At 37.7% G+C, this 22,943-nt stretch overlaps 3 protein-coding genes across 3 annotated transcripts; 1 reads left to right on the forward strand and 2 right to left on the reverse strand.

The window, feature by feature from the left end:
- Positions 1 to 5,144: 5,144 nt before the first annotated feature.
- On the reverse strand, positions 5,145 to 10,713 carry LOC134751308 (zinc finger protein OZF-like). The gene is made up of 5 exons (XM_063686692.1): positions 10,450 to 10,713; positions 9,131 to 9,260; positions 8,235 to 8,300; positions 6,936 to 7,001; positions 5,145 to 6,616 (listed from the first exon to the last, which is right to left on the reverse strand). Exons 1-5 carry the CDS (start codon positions 10,576 to 10,578, stop codon positions 5,559 to 5,561), a joined length of 1,449 nt encoding a protein of 482 aa, XP_063542762.1. The 5' UTR covers positions 10,579 to 10,713; the 3' UTR covers positions 5,145 to 5,558.
- A 293-nt stretch (positions 10,714 to 11,006) lies between these two features.
- On the forward strand, positions 11,007 to 15,999 carry LOC134751117 (zinc finger protein 595-like). Its single transcript, XM_063686472.1, has 6 exons — positions 11,007 to 11,306; positions 11,519 to 11,648; positions 12,312 to 12,380; positions 12,630 to 12,689; positions 13,336 to 13,407; positions 14,983 to 15,999. The coding sequence occupies exons 1-6, from the start codon at positions 11,178 to 11,180 to the stop codon at positions 15,615 to 15,617; spliced, it is 1,095 nt and encodes a 364-aa protein (XP_063542542.1). The 5' UTR covers positions 11,007 to 11,177; the 3' UTR covers positions 15,618 to 15,999.
- A 1,833-nt stretch (positions 16,000 to 17,832) lies between these two features.
- On the reverse strand, positions 17,833 to 21,422 carry LOC134751304 (cytochrome c oxidase subunit 6C). Its single transcript, XM_063686690.1, has 3 exons — positions 21,272 to 21,422; positions 19,396 to 19,568; positions 17,833 to 17,961 (listed from the first exon to the last, which is right to left on the reverse strand). Exons 2-3 carry the CDS (start codon positions 19,566 to 19,568, stop codon positions 17,898 to 17,900), a joined length of 237 nt encoding a protein of 78 aa, XP_063542760.1. The 5' UTR covers positions 21,272 to 21,422; the 3' UTR covers positions 17,833 to 17,897.
- Between the last annotated feature and the right edge of the window lie 1,521 nt (positions 21,423 to 22,943).

The following is a 22,943-nucleotide window of genomic DNA, read 5'->3' on the forward strand; positions in this document are numbered from 1 at the left end:
TTTGACGTTTGACAATTCAGTGACCAGAAAACGTATGAAGCAATACAGCGCCCTCTGTTTCGGCTTTCAAACTAGAGGGCACAGACTTATCTTTCTGTTACAATCAATAATTCTCTGCTACTGTATTATGTAATAGCGTAAGTTTGCTTGAAATTAAGAACCGTGTGATAGACTTGATTGTGGGTTATTAAAATAGGTCAGTTATTACGTGTCAAAGTGGGAACATAAAACCACCAGTTGCTGAGTAGATGTACACTGTACACTTATTCAAGTTAAAACTTCTAGTAAAAAAAAAATACAAATGATTGTAGTACATTTTTTGCTACAACCCACCAAAATTTTAAGCTTAAGTATGTGGGGTAAAAAAGGTACGGAAAACTGACCTTTTTTAAATAGTATTTTAATCTATATGTTCTTATATGTAGATAATAATCTATTTGTTCATTGTTATCTTCGAGTAAGTGGATTGGAAGTCAAAAGATATTAATATAAATGTTTTCGGACGATTCGGATGTATTTTCTACTCTTATGTTTTAAGCTTACACCAAATATTTATTCTTTTCACAAATAAAATGAAAAAAATCGATGTTAGATATACGAGTATTGGGGCTGAAATCTAACGTGAAACGCTTACTCAATAACAGCGTAAACAAATTTGCTAAAATAAAGCGAGATGAAGAGGTAGCAGTGACGTCCTTATGACGTCATAATGACGTAATTATGACGTCATAAGGACGTCGCTGACGTCATTATGACGTATAAATACTGTTAGGGAGATGGTCGCGCCGAACTTATGAAATACAGCTACCTAAGTCAGACTAATAGACGCGTCACAAAGTCAGTCAAAAGCATTTATTGCAAACATAATATATTACACAATATTAAGTACTGCAAGGGCGCAGCAATCACACTTGCATACTTACTTGTTAGGAGTGCAATCATTATAGGGACAAGTTTTAGATGCAATTAAAATTTATATTTCGCACAATGGACCAATTTAAAATTGACATTTACTTAAATAACTACATTTTAAATACTAGCATATTTTTTACCTGAATAATAGTAAAGTTCTTAATGGTATATGTGTTGGTAGAAGCATATAAATGTTAAGTGAATGTTCGCCGACTCGCCGCTGACGTTATACCGAATAAAAAAGTATAATCTAACATCGAAATTCTTCATCCTTCGCCTTTACAATTAATATAAAATAACTATATTTAAAATGTACCCACAAAGTACTTATCCTTAGAATAATTTGTTTCCACGGGCTATCAAATGTGGAATATCTATAACCGGGTCAAATACAAAACTGTGTTCACGTCTTTTCTGTACACATACCCAAAAGTTAAACGCTATAAAGGTAAATTATTGTTTAATTCTTATCCACAAGGAACTCCTTTTATTTGGATAAGTATGATAAAATCATTACCTACATTCCCACAAGCTGTGTACTATTGTTCTCAGAAGAGAAAACTGTACAGTTCTGACGAACACGCAAGATATACCTTTATGGTCCTTAACTTTTGGGTATGTCTACAGGAAAGACGTGAACACAGTTTTGTGTTTGACCCAATCATTAAATGTAAAGCTAAGCGATGCTGGTTCATCGCCCTAAATATGCTATATATTAAGGTAACCATTTTTCTTTTTACATTGTGGGGGTCGATCGTGACTGTCGCTTTTCTATACTGTTTTGAAGGTAAAAAAGACAACTTTTAATACAATACGGTTTTACCTCACAAAGCAGTATGCAGGCAGTCTGAAAGAGTAGATCCCCTTGGCGTTGCATATTCTAAATAAATAGAACAGATATATTATAAAAGATACTTATTTAGAGGACACAATAGTCATGTAATATCATCGGCAGGACCAGTGAGGAAATGTGAGCGTTAAGGAATTTTCTTACCAAACGTACGAAAATTTCTACACAGACTGTTCTATATCTATTAATTGAATTAAATGTGTATTTTTTGTTACCAATCCAGTCTTTTACATAGTCAATAGAATCTATAATTTAATTGAGTAGAGAAAGCAATACACTCTTTTTTTTGGCCAGTCGTGTAAAAAAATACCTATAACCCAATATTGAAAAATCACTATAAAAAGGAAGCGATTTTGAAACTAGGCTTGAAAATTGGCAATAAAACATAAAATTATAAATGCAACTAAATTCTTGAAAAATCCCCATTTCATTTAGAAAACCTGAGTTGTCTGAACAGTCACTTCTTGGCAAATCAAATACCTAAACTTGTATAAGGCTGGTTTTAGTGTCACGCGGACCGTCCGCGCGGATCGCTTCGCGCCGGACCAATATGTACTCGTATTAAGTTCAGGGAGCGTTTTAGAGTGGTCCGCGCGGACGAAACTTTCTCATAAGATTTAGCGGCGCGGAGCGATCCGCGCGGACGGTCCGCGTGACACTAAAACCAGCCTATATAAGATCCCAAACAATCCATTTCCTCACTGGGTTTGCCCTCGCACCCCCTAAACAGGGGTTACGATACGAAAATTTTTACTCCACTACAAACTGTAACTGCCACTCTAGTAGTTAGTCACGCGGTTATCACACTGTTGTAGATTCGCACGTCACTCCGGTGTGTGAGCGAGACAGTGACGTATAGAGCGATGTCCCGCTCGCACACCGGAGCGAAGTGCGGGTGCATCCAATGTGAAATCGCCTTAGGCTAAGTTATGTTAATGTAACGTGCACAATAGATACCTTATGCACAAAATTAACTCGTTTTTGGTTGTCATTCTAGAAACAAATTATCAATTTTGCAAGGGCAAGTTAGCTGTCGTATTCTATATTTTAAGAAGCTGGTTTGGTTCGTATGTTAATTATATAATCGTCTGGTTAATTGACAGTATACTGCGTGGCCAATTTAGTGTATCTCGCTAACTTAAATAGCACAACGTTCGAATGAGCAGCTAAATTGGGTCACAGTTAAATAAACTAATAGGGTCTCTAGCCTAAGTCTTATTACAGACAAACTTAAAATGTTATAATATAAATAGTATGTATGGTCTCCGATTTTCCTGAACTTAAAACCAAAGATCATACACAATATCCATAACATTCTGAATTTATTCAATATTCAGCATCTAACCAGAGAGATTAAGCTTAATTAATTAATGTGGGAGGAACCTAAGGCGCTCAAAACACGTCTTTGATTAATAAAAAAATCAGCACCGGAATCTTTATGGTTATGGTGCAAAGTAGATTTCTGGCTTTATTTTTTTTAACCAGTGTTTTTTTTTGCCTAGTCGCAAAACTGAATAAATTGTTTCTAAACGTATCTACTCGCATCACTTACTCTAAAGCGTTAAGCTTTATTCGACCAAAGCAATCTACTCTAACCTAGTTTTAAATATCTTACTAAAAAAAGTTGCATCTCGAGTTAACTGTCTTGATGTATTTGTGATTATGGATGTAACTTTTGCTGCCATATTAAATGTATTCTCTAATTACTATGTACCTAATTCTTCTATTTTTATATTGTGTTATTTAAGGGACATAATGGTTTCAAATTTTATGTGCCATTTCGCTGGAAGGACTTGTAAATTTAACCACAAAACTAATTGTAACAGAGCAGCAAGGTCCTTTCTTGCGTTTTGTTAACGTGTCTAACTTGTATAAAAATGTGATTTAGTTATTGCTTGGAAATAATAGATGGCGCTGCTAATCAAATCTATATGCTATATGTTCGTACCGTCAAACTGTTGTTTGATTTTTTGTTTCAGATGTTTCGCTGTAAGTTGCAGATAACTATAATAATTGTGCGAAAAGCGATAAATGTTCTTTCCAGCAATGTACAGCTCGCATTTTACCGTCGTAGCTACCTTGTAGTTGGACTAAAGGCAATAATGTCGACACTCGCGCCTCTTGTGGCGTGTTTTGGGACTAATCCATGTATTATTGGGACCTTTTAGGTGTAGACAGCAATAGCTCCCTGATCTACATAGCATGGAAAAAAATGCGAAGTTAAACCATTCTAGCTATCGCAGCGTAATATAAAAACAAAAATCGCAAAAGTTCCGCTACCCACCTCGAGGGGCGCTAGTAGGTCAAGGGGCGCCATCTATGTTGTAGTTGTAACAGGCTGGTCCCTGTCTATCCCTCTCTAGGTGTAAGTTACGTAGAGATCAATTTGGAACTAAATTAAGGGATGTAAAATAATCAATAAGATGACGGTGTAATGTATTCACTAATCAATTGAATTGTTAAAATTATTTATGTATTATGGAGAGTTACGTATTACTTGTCCTGATTAAATTATTGCAAAAAGTTTATTGTTTCATTGTTAAAGTTTGTTGTTGTGTTTGTTTTTTGCTTTGCTTCATTTATTTAGGCCATAAGACAATAATTTGACCAAATGAGATGTTTGATTTACGCTACGCTGTGTTTTATGTTGGACGAAGCCGGAATGCGGCAACTTTGTTTAGCACAGCGTGCCGAAAGTTGACGCTTTCTGCTATGAGAACAGAAATAAATAATTGCTTTTATATGTGGATGGCTTCGAGCAACGCGGGCTCCCATCTACACGTAGGAAGATAGAAGTATTTTTTTACACATTATTACGTTTAATTATATTTAAACACCAAATTATTATTTTAGTGTCATGTAATTGTTGGATTTATCGATTTTGCTCGCACAGTAAAAATTTCGGATCAGTCGAGCGACAAATCCGACTTAAAATTCTTTGGCGAAAATGAGTTAGTGTGCGTGACACTTGTGACCTCGTCCGTACACAAAAACAGATCGAGGTGTGCAAGATTTGTCTGTGTATGTCAGGCATGTCTCACTCCGCGATTTCGTCGCGTCGCTACAAGTACCTGCGGCCGCCTTAATTTTGAGGTTTTGCCATAGTTATTGCCGCACACCGCTACGGAACGGACGCGTGCTCGCGCTTGCGCCGCCTTGCGCGTAGTAGACGCGTTTTGTTAGAGAGTGAATCATCTGTACCTAGTACTATTATATAATCGATAATTATAAATATGATTTTCACAAAAAAAAAATTGCCGCACAAATGTCGAAAAAACACTTCAAAAATTGACCCCTATTCTTCGGTTCGATTTCTTGTTACTTTCCGCTGTTTATACTTGATACGAACAAAACATAGTAATATAACACACCAAATTTTAGATATAGTATAGATATATTTAACATATAAACTTATTTTTATTAGGTACAGTCACTGTTATGCCATAATTTAATTTATAAAAATAACTACGCGGTAGACCGTAATCGTAATTATTGCTCCTAATATCGAAACACTGTAGTAATAAGATTACTGTTACTTAACCTGTCCGATCCCAAGGGCACAAACATGTGCCGTAAATAACAACTCACTCACTCACCATTTGGGTCTTGGGAGACAACGACAAAAAATAGTTTTCGGGTCGTGGGATCGGACACGTTAACATAACCGCTTTACACAGTGCATTAAATCTCCGAGCACTACCCTAAGGTTTTCCCTCAGGATGATTCGACTTTGTGTCCTTGTAAAACATGCTTTTATCAACCCGCGTAGCTTTAGTGACTACACTTGTATAGCTTCTCATTGTTCACCAGAATGTTTGGATTTTATATGTCTAACTAAAAAATGTTTCTGACGACTTGCATAGCTGCAGTGATTACACTTGTATGGCTTTTCAATCTTTTCACCAGTGTGTATACGCTGGTGAGCCGGTAAATCTGATTTCCGAGCACACCTAAAGTCACAATAGCTACATTCATGAGGCTTTTCCCCCTTATGTTTCATCTGGTGAAAATTTAAATTGGCTTTTACTCGACACTGATAATCGCAATAGTCACATTCAAAAGGCATTTCATCTGTATGTATCTTCAGGTGACGGTTTAAATGTGACTTATCATGGGTTTGGTAGTCACAATGAGTACATTTATGCGATTTATTTTTCTTTCCAGGATGTATACCCTCGTGTCTTTGTAAATGTGATTTGATATTACTCTTGTAATCACATTGACTGCATCGATAAGGTTTTTCACCGCTATGTATCGTTTCATGTAGTTGTAAAGATGATTTCCGTCTACATTTAAAATCACAAATGCTACAGTTAAAAGGCTTTTCGCCAGTGTGTATCATCAGATGAAATAGCAACTCTTTTTTTGAACGGCACTGATAAGCACAATGGTTGCACATGGCAGGCTTTTCATCTGTGTGTATATTTTTATGTCGGAGCATTCTTCCTTTAAACGAACTTGTGTAACTGCAATGATTACAATTTAAAAGGGTTTTTACTGTGTGTATCGTTTGATGTCGGAGTATTCTATATTTGTATGGACTGGTGTAACTGCAATGATTACAACTTAGAAGGGTTTTTACTTTGGGGCGTTTAAAATTAGCCTTCCGCCTCAAATTATCAACACCATGTTCTTTTTTGTCAATCTTATGGATTTTGGAACCACAAGGATCACTGTTATTATTTTCCTGGGTCACTGTTGAATCACATGAAGTTTCGGACAATAAATGTGTTTCTTGCAAGTGTTTGTTTACGACAGACTTATTTTTGAAGCCCTTATGACATTCTTCGCGGGCGTATGGTTTCTCTCTACCGGAACTGGCCATGGCGATCTCGAAAGGGGGCCGCTCAACGTCTAGACACAAACAAGGCAACATTAGGGTAAGTTGGGGGACGTATACACATGTCGGGCGCTTTTTTCTATAATCTTGCGCTATATGATTTTAAGAAGTCTCCAGAGCTAACACCGCGGGATTCCAAACAAAAATCTTAATATGGACATGAATGGGCATGACTCAAACACCGCAATCTTGTTCGAAATAGTTATTGAGCGTTATTTTAAATACATTTTTTTAAGAGCTTTTGAATAAGATTTCTACTCGGAAACCCGCGGTGTCACACCGTCCGTGCTGATCACTGCTAATCATCATCATCAGCCTATCATCAACTCTTACCTGTCTCTGTCAAGTCATCCTTCATCTCATCATCAGGCGGCTCTGATTTGATTAAAGGATCTTCATCTGAAATAATAAAAAATACTGATTAGAGCTGTGTTGTATGCTGGGAAAATGATTTGGGCTTAAAGGTCATTGGCACCTAGTTAGTTTCGTACCCAAAGGGTAAAAACGGGACCCTATTATTAATAAGACTCCGCTGTCCGTCTGTCTGTCTGTCTTCTGTCACCAGGCTGTATCTCATGAACCGTGATAGCTAGACAGTTGAAATTTTCACAGATAATGTATTTCTGTTGACGCTATAACAACCAATGGGGGCTCTGATACAACAAACGTGATTTTTCCGTTCTTTGCGTAATGGTACGGAATCATTCGTCCGCAAGTCCGACTCGCACTTGGCCGGTTTTTTTAGGAAATTTGCATCTGCAGTAAACCCTTTCACCGCCAAAGACGTCATCAACGTGCGCGGCTACAGCTACCGAATATCAACCTTCATAATGAGAATTCGCCGCTAGGGGCGCTAGTGTACATGGTGGTCTTCGCAAAGTTCGAAATGTCAAATGACACTTGTCACTTGTTTAATAACAATGACTGACAGCTGTTCTTTAGACCACCATCAACAGTGACGCCAACTGGTGAGCAAAAAAACGATAGCCCTCATTCACGAGATACACCATGATGGTTTGGAGAATGAACAGGAAAAATTGTTTCTCAAAGTTTTAATCAATTCCTTGCAATCGATTAAGATATCTTCTACTGAATAGTAACATTCAATCACTAATAGCTTTATTTATGAACGCACTACAATTACCTATTAATTGCTAGTTTAATATAATTTTAAGTTTAAAAACTAATACATACATAAATTAATAAGTAACTGAGGGTTGTAAAGTTTACTGAATAAGAAGGGTACTCTTTAACTTTTTACATACATCATCTTAAATAGGTAACAGAAAAAATCCAGATTTCGTTTAATTATTGGCAAATTTGGCACTGGCAACTTTTGCACAAATATGGTTTACTAAACGGGCTAGTACTGCACTCTGGTGGCAGAACATTGCAGTAATACCACCTATTAGAAGTATTAGTACAAATTAATTTATTTTCAGAAAGTATTTTTATTATTTGTTTTTTTAGAGGTTTTTCGAAACAAATTGGCAACTTAGAATAACAATGTTTGAAATTCAGTTTACATATAACTATTTACAGTCTGCTGTTATAATTATCTACGTAGTTGACTGCTTAAAAACTTTGTAGTTCACTTTATGTTTCTATTCCAAATATTTTAAAAGTACTTACTTAACACATCAAAAGCAGAGTCATCAAGGATCTCCGTCTTAACCATAGGTTCCACATAACCAGACACTGAAAAAAAGGAGTTCATTACAATGGGGTTGGCAACCGTCAAAGGTTTGTATAGATGGCGCCATCATAGCTTGCCCCTTTTCTAGTTTCGTTCTATGAGGTTTGGCTTAAAGGGCTGAAATTCCAAAAATAAACAAGAAGTTGACTCAATTCTAGGGATTGATATGGCAAGCTATTGTGGCGCCATCTGTAAAATACTTCGACTAGCCAACCCCATTACTGTCAAGTCTACACTTCCATAAATAAATAAAAATAAAACAAATCTTTACTGAAGTTGTTGAACTACATTTTATCGGTATGTTATAAACTTTTCCATTAACAAATTTAATTCACCCTGTCTATGTAAGCCGCCTTTGAAGCCTTCCATTTACTTTGATCCTTTGATGTTTGCTTCTAGGCTCCTCTGCCAATCCTTATAAGGTCATTCAACCACCTTTATATTCCACAAGTTAACTTTCCCTTTTTCCTTGGAGGGAATTAAAATGACAAGCAAAGTTGAAGGCACAAGATGAGACCTTAGGGCCCTCTCCCTGCTAGATGGTGTGCCCAAATTACTGCACCTATGCAATTAAAACTGCTTGACGCCATGCGCTTAGTCAGAAACAGAGCCATATGGATGAATCTGGTGTTCAAATGAGGATGATGTCACGATCCTCAGCATTAAGCGAACGGTTAGGTTTTCGCGGGCTTGGTTTCCGCAACTCGACGTCATATAATGCGCCTTCTTGCCAACCCAACTCTTCCAAGAAGCCTAGCAGACCCAGGTTGATGTTGCCGAGGGAACGGTTGAAGAAAAAGTCAACTTTAACTGAAAGTAACTAGAAGCTAACCTTTATCCAGCAGGGCTGCCTGCAGCTCTGTCTGGCTATGTTGCACCTGCAGCTTGAAGTCATTAGCATCCTGCAGGCGGTTCACACACGTCAAGCAAATCCCTCGTGACACCATTGCATCCAGGGTTAACTGTATGTTTAAAAATTGGGTTAATTTACATCTGAATTATCAATACCAGGATTAAGTTATAAAATTGCATATATGTAGGCAGGGATCAGAACTGTTTTTTTTGGAAAAACTTCGAAATAACCATATATTTCGAATTATTTTGTACTCGAAATGTAGAACTCAGTTGTGTTTTTTGATAACGACATCGCATTATTACATTGCCCAATTAGAAATGAAATAATTAGCAAAGAATGAAAAAATACCATTTTCATTCCCATACAAAAAATACCGGTATCCAATCCCTGCATTTAGCTGATTAAATTGTAAAAACATGTAATAGTAAATAAACAACCGATAAAATGACTGTTTAATTTCAATCTTTTTATCCTCATTAGGCTCCCAATCTTACCCGTAGTACTAATTGAAGTATCAATTATAAGTGAAGTAGTTTTCAATTGGAATTTTGTTTGCTTTAAAAACATGTTTTTTACACATTTAGATTGATACAGTATTGTTTTTTTTCTAATCAAAGAGAAGTTCTGATAAAATCGACCTGTCTTAGCTGTAATTTTAGTTTAGTTTACGTATCTGCCGCATAGCGCTAGTTATAATGTACGGCCAAGCTGAGTTCAGCCGGATATAACAGCTGTACGTGGTGATAGCGTTTATTGTAATATGTATTTTTAACTTATCTCTGTCTCTGTCTTTTGTATGTTATATTATATATTAATTTTGTTGTTTTCTTGTTACCTGTCGTGATTGTTTCACCGGATGGTCTCACCGGAAGATCAGTGCTGGAAGTCGCCAGCAACATGCTGAGGTGAGACCATTTCGTGGCACTTTTTCTTTTTATTTATGTTTCTCTGTTTTGTATAATTTTCTATTTGTGTGTGCTAACGAATAAATTATTTCTATTTCTATTTCTATGTGAAATTCATCAATACAATACAATACAAATATTCTTTATTGCTCACCAATATGAAAAAGAACATGACATAGAAATGAAATGACATATTTCTAATTCAACAGCCAATTTTTTTGTATGGCCTTAGGAATAGGTGCTGTGGCCACTGTACGTGCAACTGCTACTACTACATTACTTCTTCGGGCTTCTACGGGTTAACTATATGCTGTTTAGAGTTGCTTGACTTGAGCTATACCTTCAGTATTTTGACTACACTACAAATAAACAAAGGAATAATATACTTACATGTACCTCGAAGCACTCTTTGAGCATGTCGGTATATATCTCTGTTTTGCCAAGACGTGTGTACGGCGTCGCCAGGTCCTTGTCCGGAGGACCCTGCCGGCAGCAGCGGCATGAATTTACCGCGTCCATCGGTAGCCTCAACTAAACGAATACTTCAATACTGATTTTAGGTTAAATACTATAGGTTCATAGATGTAGATTTTATCGAAACGGAACAGTAGTAAACGAGAAAACAGACCGACCCTATTATTTGAGGACCGAGCAATGAGCATATGTTACATGTAATTGACAGGACGGATTGACAGTGACAGTTAAATGAGGTGCGTTTCGATATCAAATACATCCATATAATTTTTACTAACAAAGATTAATAAACGAATTGACTATTTTTAGATTAGTAGTGCATTGCGATAATATTTTATAATGTTTTATGCTTTTTTTTCTAATTTTAATATTACCAAGTACATGAATATTATTGACCATTTATTTCTCTAAAATATTATAATCAATTATAATACAAACTAAGTTTTCGAACGTATATGTCATGTCACTCATTTCTCAATTCTCATTCGGTATTTCGGTAAAAAAAAAATTGGTCTAAATGGTCTCTAAGGTCCAACTTGGTTCTTGTTTGATTTGCTTCATTCCGATCCAGTAATTATATTGAATAAACGCAACACAGTAATAACTTTTGTTACACCTGTTTATTAGTGTGGCCGGCCACAGTGATGGACGTAATGAATTCATGTCGCTGCTGCCTGCGGTGTGCTCCGGACATGGACCTGACGACGTCGTACACACATCTTGGCAAAATAGAGATATATTCCCATATGCTCAAAGACTGTTTTGATCTACATGTAAATACAACTTTGTTTATTATTCGTAACTCGAATCAATGTCAATACCCAGCAGTATAACGTTGGTATCATATAGCAGTGATCCATAATTATATCACGAACGTCACATTCCATTGGGCTTCGACTAAATATGGTTTGGACGAACTTTAATAATAAGACTCACTCTTGGTATAACTGATCATTTGGTGTAATTTTTATCCTTATACATACAGTTATCAGTTGATGGAGATGTCTCACGTGGGATCTGCTTGACTTGCGTGGGCCGCCTGCGAGACGCAAGTGACTTCAAGCTGCAAGTGCAGCGCAGCCAGGCAGAGTTTGAGGCAACACTGCTTGCCAAAGGTTAGCATGATATCCTCCCGCCCACACATCAAAACTAGCCAAGGCAAAAGAATTTTTGATTTCTTGAAATAAAGATTTATAAAGTAATGTGACCTTTTTATCTGCCTCTGAGCGGCTGCTGTACTGTTTTTGGTAAAAAGATGTTATATTTGTTTGACCTTGTACCTAGAAACAGACATTTCATTTATCTAAGCTAACCTCGGTCCCAATAGGGGATATTACTGCAATGTTCTGCCACCAGAGTGCAGGACTAGCCTTTTTAGTAAACCATAGAATAACTTATACATACTGTACCTTTGACAGGTTTTTGACAAGTTTTCAGAGATAATAAAAGATGACATTGATGCATCAAGGCGGTTTGCTTACAGAGAACCTACCGGGAAACGCGAATCCGAAAGTTCGCTATCTGCCTCTTTTATCGCTCGAATATGCAAGAGTGACAGAGATGTTAGATAAAAAAAGTTTCTTGTTTCACGATAGACCCTCTGATTGTGGTTGTTGCGCCCTGGCGCCCCCTACGCAGAGTTTCGCGTATTATTCCCTATTGGTTTTAATAATCTTCTTTCTTTGTTTTCCTTTTTTCATTCACTTGTTTGAGTTTACCACTTTATATATTTTACAATTCTAAGCTATGTTTACTAATGTTTTACCTGTCTTCTTCAGTGGCACCTGTGATTAAGATTGAAGTGGTTGATGAGAGTACGGGTGATGAATCTGCATTTGTCATGTTATGTAAGTAGAGATAATTTATACCTCATTCATACATACTCATGTGAAATACAATAATATATCCAATACAATTCACTATAATTTTGCTAATCCAGCATTATAAATTATACAAGGGAGGCAGATTAATGGAAGACTCAAATTACTCTACCTTTGGGTGATGGAGACAACATTTATCACAGATACTTTTTATGTACATATAAATCATGAGGCGGAAGTTTTCATGTGTTTATATAATTTGCTTCTTTACTTCAGATGAAGTACCCGCTGAAAGAGCAGAGATGGCTGAAGGAGATGAGTCAGGGGATGTTTTACGTAAGTACTTGTTTAAAAAAATTACTACTAGGTCTAAGGTTGCATAAACCGGCACTTACAGTGGCAAATACTGTAGCAACATGAGGTATAGTTGACGAAATATAATTTGCACCGATTCAACATACAAGTTGTTTGAGAAATTGGTGCAAATTATACTTCGTCAACCATACAACCTCAGATCTACAATGTACAAGATTGCCTGTCAAATATCTAAAGTGCAACCAAAATCAGAATGCTGTCAAGTGACATAGGAAGTAAAGCCTGACCAGTAATATATGATCATTGTCAAGGCTGTTCGTTCTCGTGTATAGGGTGACAGTTCAATATAGTATGAAAAAATGTGTTCCAGTAAAATTCCGCAATATGGCGCGTGATCATGTATTCCTGGTCGGGCTTTATTTAAGTATGGAAATTGAATTTCTGAAATAAATAATCATGTAATTTAATAATTAAGCAGCACTGTGAAGCAAAAGTGGTCACATTTTTTCATTTGTAGTCTGCCTACATAACTGTCTTCTTCTTAGGTACAGATGGTAGAACACTCCTTTCCGTTAGGAGTTTAAAAAACATCAATCCCATCATGCAGTCCTCCTCGTCACGCGTCAGTTTGATATGATAACCGTGTAAACATGATTACCTTTTTCAGATAAGGATCCTCTGGTTGAGTCTGAGACGCCTAATAATCCGAGTGCCGACGACTCGCCACAGTCGGGGTCGGGTGAGTACTTACAGTACATTATTGTAATTTATAAACTAAAGACTGTACAGGACAAAATCCGGGCATGCATGATATGGTAAATCTTTTAAATGAATGTGCATTATCAAGCAGCACTTTTTCTTTTTTTATGTTTGTTAATTTCTAGTTTAGGTTAAGATTTTTGTAATGTTTGAAAGTAGGTATTAAGGTTTTCCAAATTGTATTTCTGTTTGTTTAGAACTTTAGATTTATGGTAATTTTAAGTTGTTTTTATGTATTGATTTTGACATGTATTTGATAAATAAATTCACTCAATTGACTTTTTTTAGGGTTCCATACCCAAAGGGTAAAAACGGGACCCTATTACTAAGACTCCGCTGTCTGTCTGTCACCAGGCTGTATCTCGTGATCTGTGATAGCTAGACAGCTGAAATTTTCACATTTCGGTTGCGGCTATAACAACAAATACTAAAAACAGAATAAAATAGAGATTTAAGTGGGGCTCCCATACAACAAACGTGATTTTTGACCGAAGTTAAGCAACGTCGGGCGGGGTCAGTACTTGGATGGGTGACCGTTTTTATAGTTAATGGTACGGAACCCTTCGTGTGTGAGTCCGACTCGCCCTTGGCCGGTTTTTATAATTTGTGGTTATGAAAGTACTTAATAAAATTACAAACATAATTTAACATAAGGTTGTCTGTGACTAAGACCATTATTACTCTTACCCCCGGTCGCTCGGTGGCGCGTCTATAACTACTTGTATATACTATGTCTATGGCACGACCCTTATGACAAATAAAGTACGGGAAGTAGAAAAAATATATAAATAAAATTGTGGCATTGTAGCAGGAAGGCAGTGAAGATTATTTAAAAAAACCGGCTAAGTGCGAGTCGGACTCGCGCACGAAAAAAACAGCAAAAAAATCACGTTTGTTGTATGGGAGCCCCATTTAAATATTTATATTATTCTGTTTTTAGTATTTGTTGTTATAGCGGCAACAGAAATACATCATCTGTGAAAATTTCAACCGTCCAGCTATCACGGTTCATGAGATACAGCCTGGTGACAGACGGACAGCGGAGTCTTAGTAATAGGGTCGCGTTTTTACCCTTTGGGTACGGAACCCTAAAAACGCTGTACAATAAATTAAAGGTATGATGGAATATATTCCGCGAAAACTTACAGAAGCCCATTTATTGTAATATGGTTGTATTTTCAGTAGATAGTACTATAATTACAAATTATCAAAATAAAAGAACCACTTCAATATGTGCATCCAGTAAAAATATATACCAGATCATGCATGTCCGGATTTTGTCCTGTACAGTCTTTAACACAGGTTAATATTAACTTAAGACAGTCCAAGGGGGCGTTGCACCGACCACGAACAACGGACTGATCAACGTCAATCAGGAGTGAACTGTAAAACTTCCGATACAACAAAATTTAACGAACGTTTTTATTGTCTATTCTAATTTTTGTTACCTCTATCAATGTCACTGATTTGATTTTAGTTACCTGTTGTAAACGTATGCTAACATTAAGAATTCATAAACATGGTAGCGACATTCAAAGTTTTTTTCACATTCTAGCCGTCGCGACTTCTTCCAGTGGAGAGAAACTATACACCTGTGAAGAATGCAACAAGGGCTTCAGAAAAAAGCGTTTTTTAAGAAAACACATGCAAGACACGCACATATCTTCCGGAATTTCATTAGATTCAACAATGAACCAACAATTAAGTGATACTTCTAGTTCCACAAAGATTAAATTGAACAAGAAAGGCGAACAGATCACAGAATTAAAGTGTACTCAATGTGATTATACAACAATTTCCAAGAGAAATTTTAATAGACATAAAAACTATCACTTTGATGAGGAACAATTAAATTGCAAACAGTGCGATTATGTGGCTCGTTATAAAGGCCACCTGCGTCTACATCAGGTGATACATTCTAGATCATCCTATACGTGCGAATGCGGCTTTAAATGTAGATGGGAATCAGAGTTACGACGACACAAATGGGTACACACTGGGGAAAAACCATACAGTTGCAAATACTGTGATTACAAATGCCGTCAGATGACAAACTTGCGAACGCATGAGAGGGTACACACGAGTGGCAAGCCCTTTAAATGCGATCGTAGCGATTGCGAGTACGCGTCTCGATATAAACAGGCTTTGGTAAGACATTATAAGACGAAACATAGGGAGGATTTGCCTTAGCTTAGGCAATGGGTGGCTCAACTTTTTTGTTGTTTGTTGTTATTCTGCCTGTCTACCAAAGGACAATAGTGACACAATTTGTTAGTAGAAAATGTTGTATCAAGTGTTTTAACACGCTCAATAAAATACCCATTATGGTATGGCTTAATAACAACCACAAGAATAAATGTTTGATCAATTTAAATACCATAAAACCAGGACTTTAAAGAATCCTCCGGAGGAAAGTAACCAATGAATGAATGGAAGTACACTGGATTTTTCTTGTAAATGGACTTTGTTAGACTGCAAACTAAGTGGCTATAGTTGTTTTTTTTTCTCTTCTCTACGTGTTAAAACACAAAGTTTTGGAGCTGTAGAAAGAAAACTATAAATATAAAGTATATTTTTTGTATAAACTAAAAGTATGTTGTTTTATTGTATTGACAGTGCGTACCGCGCTAACGACCGGACATGTAACGTGAGCGTCAGGATGGCGGGTGGACCTCTGCGATTTCAACGAAATATTTATAAACATATTGTACCTTCAGTGTACCTCAGTGTACTTTTAATAAAAACCAGTGTACCTCTCTCTAAAACGAGATATTTAACAAAAAAAGGTCCACCCGCCATTCTGACGTCAGGTTGGCGGGTGGACCTATGAACTCTTGCGTTATTTCACGCGAAATGTATGTAATTGTAGTGTACCTCCGTAAACCATTATTAGTCTCCGTCAAAGGTCAAGATGGCGGGACCTTTCTTGTTAAATATCTCGTTTTAGAGATAAATATACCGATTTCTAATAATGGTTTACCGAGGTACACTACAATTACATACATTTTGTGTGAAATAGGTAATGCAAGATTTCATACAGGTCTTTCCGCCAAGATGGCGGGACCTTTTTTTGTTAAATATCTATAGGGATAGATATACCGATTTCTAATAAAAGTTTACGGAGGACGGGCAGTCAGCTGCAGAGAAAAGTTACCCCACGTCCATAACAATTTACAGAACTTTGTATGCAGGGGGGGGGTGCCTTTTCCCTGTAGCTGACTACATACTACAAATACATACATTTCGCGTGAAATAATGCAAGATTTCATAGGTCCACCCGCCAAGATAGCGGGACCTTTTTTGTTAAATATCTCGTTTTAGAGAGAGGTACACTGGTTTTTATTAAAGGTACACTGAAGGTACAATATGTTTATAAATATTTCGTTAAAGTCGCCGAGGGCCACCCGCCATCCTGACGCTCACGATACTGCACCGCCAAGTGAGGAAGCGGCCTTACACCACTCTTGCGTCAGGGGTTAAAAATAAAACAAAGTATATGAAATAAAACTATGAAAACGGATTATATCGCGTATATTGAATTTATAATACATCCCGACGTTTCGAACTCTTTACAGCGTTCGTGGTCAACGGGTGACTGAGGAAAAATTACAAAATGCAAAAATACCCACATACTAAAATAATGAACAATCATAGACTACAAACTTTAAGGCTGGTTGTACATGTAAAATCGGTTCATAAGGCTAGTTATACACTATAATTATTTTTCAAGTAAAGATATATATATATACGCGATAAAAAAACTATGCCGGCTCCAACCCTACACCACGGACCCGAGAAGATTTAATTCCCTCCTAAATTATAGGAGGGTATCCCAATATGGGACCGGCAACAAACTCGGCGGGACACATCTTTTCAAAACATCAGAATGTCCAGCATCATCCAACACTACGGTCTCACAGTCTATGTCTCGCTTGCTCCTTTATCAGGTGGACTACAGGATCCCAAGCTGGTGGTAGAGAAAATTTTTTGTCCCGCCGAGTTTGTTGCCGGTCCCATATTGGGATACCCTCCTACAATTTAGGAGGGAATTAAATCTTCTCGGGTCCGTGGTGTAGGGTTGGAGCCGGCATAGTTTTTTTATCGCGTATATATATATATCTTTACTTGAAAAATAATTATAGTGTATAACTAGCCTTATGAACCGATTTTACATGTACAACCAGCCTTAAAGTTTGTAGTCTATGATTGTTCATTATTTTAGTATGTGGGTATTTTTGCATTTTGTAATTTTTCCTCAGTCACCCGTTGACCACGAACGCTGTAAAGAGTTCGAAACGTCGGGATGTATTATAAATTCAATATACGCGATATAATCCGTTTTCATAGTTTTATTTCATGAGTAACTATCGCGGTAACCGAAGACAATATTATAAAACAAAGTATAATTAATTTATGATTTATTTAACGTGTTACAGCGATTAAATTAATTTTACACTACGTATTGTGCGCTCAGCACGACTGGAACAGCCCCTTCTTCTTCATCTCTTCGAACTCCTTCTCGGCGTCATAGTTCCTGGAAAAATCAAAATTCAGTCAAGTTGCACATTTTAAAAAGTGGAAAATGAAAATGAAAGTTTATTAATAACAATCGTTACAGGTCTGTTTAACTAAGTACATGTGGTATACATATTAAACCTACAATCTACATACATGTGGTAAGTTGGGGTTTTTTTAGGCAGACAGTCTTAATGACAATTATATTTATAATTCATTACATATATGTTTACATGTTTCATGAATTCATTTATATATTTCAAATTCATCATTAATAAACAACTGTGGGGCAACTATCCCAATTTTACTTTATATGAATTCAGCCTATACTGATCGTGATGACTTAAAACTACTGATGGTAATATGTTTCGAAGTTTCGAACTTGTTACGGTCAGATTAAGTATCAGCACAATTATAACATTAACATGGAAGATGTGGACCAAATTAATCAAATTCACAATATACTTAGGAATTAAACGAACTACTTAGGAATGATCAAAGGCACGCTGATAGCGCCTACTACAAGTGTATTAAGTGTGTAAGTGTATTATTGAAGAAGTTTGTAGTAGTTTGTACAGCGAAATATAATTTACGATTTTTTGGCTCACCAACCAATGGACCAACATAGACGGCGAAAGTGGTTAAGGCAGAGTCCATGGATACTTAGCAAGATAATACAAGACTCTTTTATCTTAATCTGACTCGCTCAAGTAACTAAAAAAATCGCCTCGGGCTCCCTACCCTATGGTAGTTAGACCAAGCTATGTTGGCAGCGATTTTTATACCCCGTCATAATTTCATAGAAGTTTGTCGGTTAAAATAATACTTGCACAGTCTGGGCTATGGCTATAATAATCGCTGCCAGTTTAGCTTGGCCTAACTCTATATAACACTGTCGGCGTGATTCTTCTCGTGTCCCGCCCCGCACTATGCTGTCCCGCACACTCCACAGAAAACCAGCGCCGTTGACCACACTAGTCGTGCCAGCTGCATTGCTGAGTGGAGACCATTTCGGCCTCACATCTCTATTTCTACTGTTTTGTTTATCTTTGTCTTGTATTTGCTATATATGTGTTGTATTGATGTGCTGTCTGAATAAATGATTACTATTCTATTCTATTCTTCTGTATTTAAAATGTTGGTATGATTGGCTCAATTAGGTTCAAGTAATCTGTCATCTTAGTACCTACATTGGTATAAAACCATCACTGTGTTATAAACCGTCATTTAAACGCCCGATTCAATACGAGTAGGCCCACACAGAACGAGCCGCCTCGCGAGGAAATTGCCGCGCGAAGCGACTCGGCCGCTGGAGACGTGCCTCGCCCGAGACAATACGCGAGTGCGTTACTCCGCCCTTGGCACGTCTATCATCTGCTTCACGCGGCAATTTCCTAGCGAGGCGGCACGTACTGTGGGGACCCATCGCAGAGGCAGAACACTCAACACTCACCTGTAGAACTCGGCGTATTTCCTCTTGCGCTCGGTGCCGATCAGCTGTTTGAAGGCAACTCCGCTGACGGCGGCCAAGGCGAGGGAAATGAAGAGGTTACGCTTGATGGAGGCATTCAGGAGGCCCCTCATCACGGGCTTCGAGACGGTGGAGACTGCCTTGTCGCCGGCCATCTGCGTACATAGATGTAAATATCCTCCTAAGTCTGTTCCTTTCTGTATGGTAGTACTATTACTTATTCTGTTTTTTTTTAGGATTGGAAAAAACCGGCCAAGTGCGAGTCGGACTCGCATACGAAGGGTTCCGTACCATTACGCAGAAAACGGCAAAAAAATCACGTTTGTTGTATGGGAGCCCCACTTAAATATTTATTTTATTCTGGTTTTAGTATTTGTTGTTATAGTGGCAACTGAAATACATCATCTGTGAAAATTTCAACTGTCTAGCTATCACGGTCAGGGACCGGACAACCCTTTCCGCGATAAAACCCTTTCAATGGGCGATACTTAAACACGGCTAACACATTGAAAGACTTTCCCTTTTGAACTGCAAGCCCATTCATACCCTTACCTTTGACTAACCCTTACCGAAAAGCTAACCAAAAATAAGGCTAGCCCTTAATAAGGGTTACCCTTATCTTTAAGCGCTTTTTATAAAGGTTTCCCTTTGCGTGAAAGAGACAGGATTAGTATATATCTACGGTAGTGTATGAAAAGGAAAGAAAATACGTGCCTAGTTAAAGAACGCCGCCGTCGCCGCCGACGATCGCTCGGATTCGAAGTAATGTGTGCTTTATGAACAAGGTAGACGACTAAATTAGCACGCTTATATACTAAAAGGGAAGCCCTTTATAAGGCTAACCCTTATAAGCAATATGCAAGGTGTTGGTGAGCGGATGATAAGGGTTTTGTAAGGGTATTGGGCTACCGATTACTCAAATGTGGTAGTTTTATATAAGGGTTTTTAAAAGCAAAACAAAGGGTTTCGTCTGGAAAAGGGTATGGTGAGTTAAGCCTTATGCAATACCCTTATAAAACCCCGATAAGGGATAGCGGGCCGGTCCCTGATCACGGTTCATGACATACAGACACCTGGTGACAGACAGACAGCGGAGTCTTAGTAATAGGGTCCCATTTTTACCCTTTGGGTACGGAACCCTAAAAAGGAAAACAATCTTCATGTCTTTTTATTTTGAAAAATGCTTTTTAAGGTTCCGTACCCAAAGGGTAAAAATGGGACCCTATTGCTAAGACTCCACTGTCAGTCTGCCTGTCACCAGGCTGTATCTCATGAACCGTGATAGCTAGACAGTTGAAATTTTCACAGATGACGTATTTCTGTTGCCACTATAACAACAAATACTAAAGAGTACGGAACCCTCGGTGGGCGAGTCCGACTCGAAGTTGTCCGGTTTTTTTTTTCCTTAATATCTTACAAGGAAAACAGTGGCCAGTGATCTGTCAGGTGAACAATCAGTAAAATACCTATAAATGTGTCGTTTTCAATAAAAAGGTACCACGTTGTCGCTTGCTATAAGGATGCTCCGACAAGTTATTTGTATAAAGATACAAGCAAATTTCGTCTTTATGATTGAGTACCTTTTGATTGAGAACGCCACAAATAGTTACTTCCCCGGACGATACTTAAGAATGATTTATTTAAATTAATGATTAATTGGTTGCTTTAATAACTCACACACCCGAAAAATCTTTATCTTTTTAGGAACACCTTGTGATTAGATTATTGACAACCTTCTTACATAACACTGCATTAAAAAGTTACCGTTTTTAATGTTTAGTCTGTAATATATAAATATAAACATAAGTTGTTCAGTAAGAGCCGGAAATAAAGCCAAATAATTGTTGAATTTACTTACTTTTGCTAGGTTTTTATGATATAATTTACTGAACCTCACGAAAAGCAAGTGAATTAGAAGTGCGTTCTCTATGTTTCGACTTTCGTTTTCTACGCAGATAGCGTGTAGTCTACTCTGATTGGTAGATACAACCGTTACATAAATGGTTCGACCAATCAAGTTGAAAATCGATATGACGTGCACTTAGTTCTCCTTTACAAATTTTTTTTAATACGACCTGCGGAATGCGTTTTGTTTTATTGCGTTATAACTTATAAATTAAGGAACCGTAGTGAAAAAACAAAGCAAGTTTATTTAAGTGTTATAATTTCATTTTGGAGTTTTTTCTCAGGTTCGTCTACGCTTGGGACGATATAATATAGTATGGCAATGGCATCATTATTTTCTACGGCTTAATTTGTAAATAATGCATTACGGTTTTTACAACTTCCACGATAGAATTCAATGAACGAACACAACTATAAATAATAAAATAACGGTGGCTAACGTCAGCATCCTGCTCTTGGAAATGTGAGGCAGGAACAAGGGTTTGTGGCAATGCACTGCGCCGGGCAGATGCAATTGCATGGCTTACAATCACCATAACTACATGGATCCAAAACTTGTGAGCAGTCTTCTCCTGGCGGTAGGAACGAGGAACGGTATACTGTTGTTGAGTCGATCTTCTGACAAGGTTTTTGATATTGGCCTTTGCACGCCCAAGGCGGGCGCTGTGGTGATGGTGCACATACAGGCTGATATGACATTTTCTGCGTAGTTAAACTCTCCATTTTAGCCATTGGTCGCTCATAACACTTAACAGGTGCAAACGATGGTGCTGGTGGCGCAGGACCTGGATTTACATAAGACAAGCGGTTCACCGTGCGGTTTTCAAACGGAGATTCAACTGAATGGAACTTAGGTGGTGGTTTACAGGATTCTCTCATGATAGCCGACTTGGGGACATAGTCATGACGTTGCGTGGTGACCGCTTGCATAGGCCCCTGCCCCCACATGTCGTGATGACACGGCCGGATCGGCTGCGTGGTACAAACCTCATTCGGAAGAAATGAAAGTTTCTGAACTGTGCTGGCTTCCATTGGCTCGCAGCTTGGGACTAGATTAGGCGCTGGTTTTCTAGGGATTCCACGTAAGTTTGAAGAGTCTGCTGTGGGTAAGTACGATACGTGGTGGATGCTTCTACAGGAGCAGTGGGTTGTACGTAGCAGCGCCGCGGAGCGAACGAGTCTGGTATACGAGGTTGCTTGTAACATGGACTGACGACTTTACCGCAAGAGCGGCAAGCCTCACAGGGAACACACTCGGACATGATTTAGATAAATTAAAAATAACTTTAAAACAAAATAACAACTGTAAACTACATTTAATTTAAAAATAAACGGAAAATAATTTCAAGTCATGTCAATCAAAGGGGCCGGAAACATAATAACGGTTATAAAGCTACTCTATGGATTTTTCAATGAAAAAAATTAGGGTCAAAATATAGGGGTGGCCAGGAGCATGGAGACTACATAAAGGAGCCAAATCTCTATGTATGAAAAGTGTCCATCAAAAAACAGTAATTAGGCGGCGCCACCATACACCGAAATACTACTAAAAACAACCTACGTAATTTCGTCGGGTTATTTGTTGGTTCATATTATACTCATGTCCCAGACCCTAACTAGCGCCA

This window comes from Cydia strobilella, chromosome 21, assembly GCF_947568885.1.
Source record: "Cydia strobilella chromosome 21, ilCydStro3.1, whole genome shotgun sequence".
Taxonomy (NCBI): domain Eukaryota; kingdom Metazoa; phylum Arthropoda; class Insecta; order Lepidoptera; family Tortricidae; genus Cydia; species Cydia strobilella.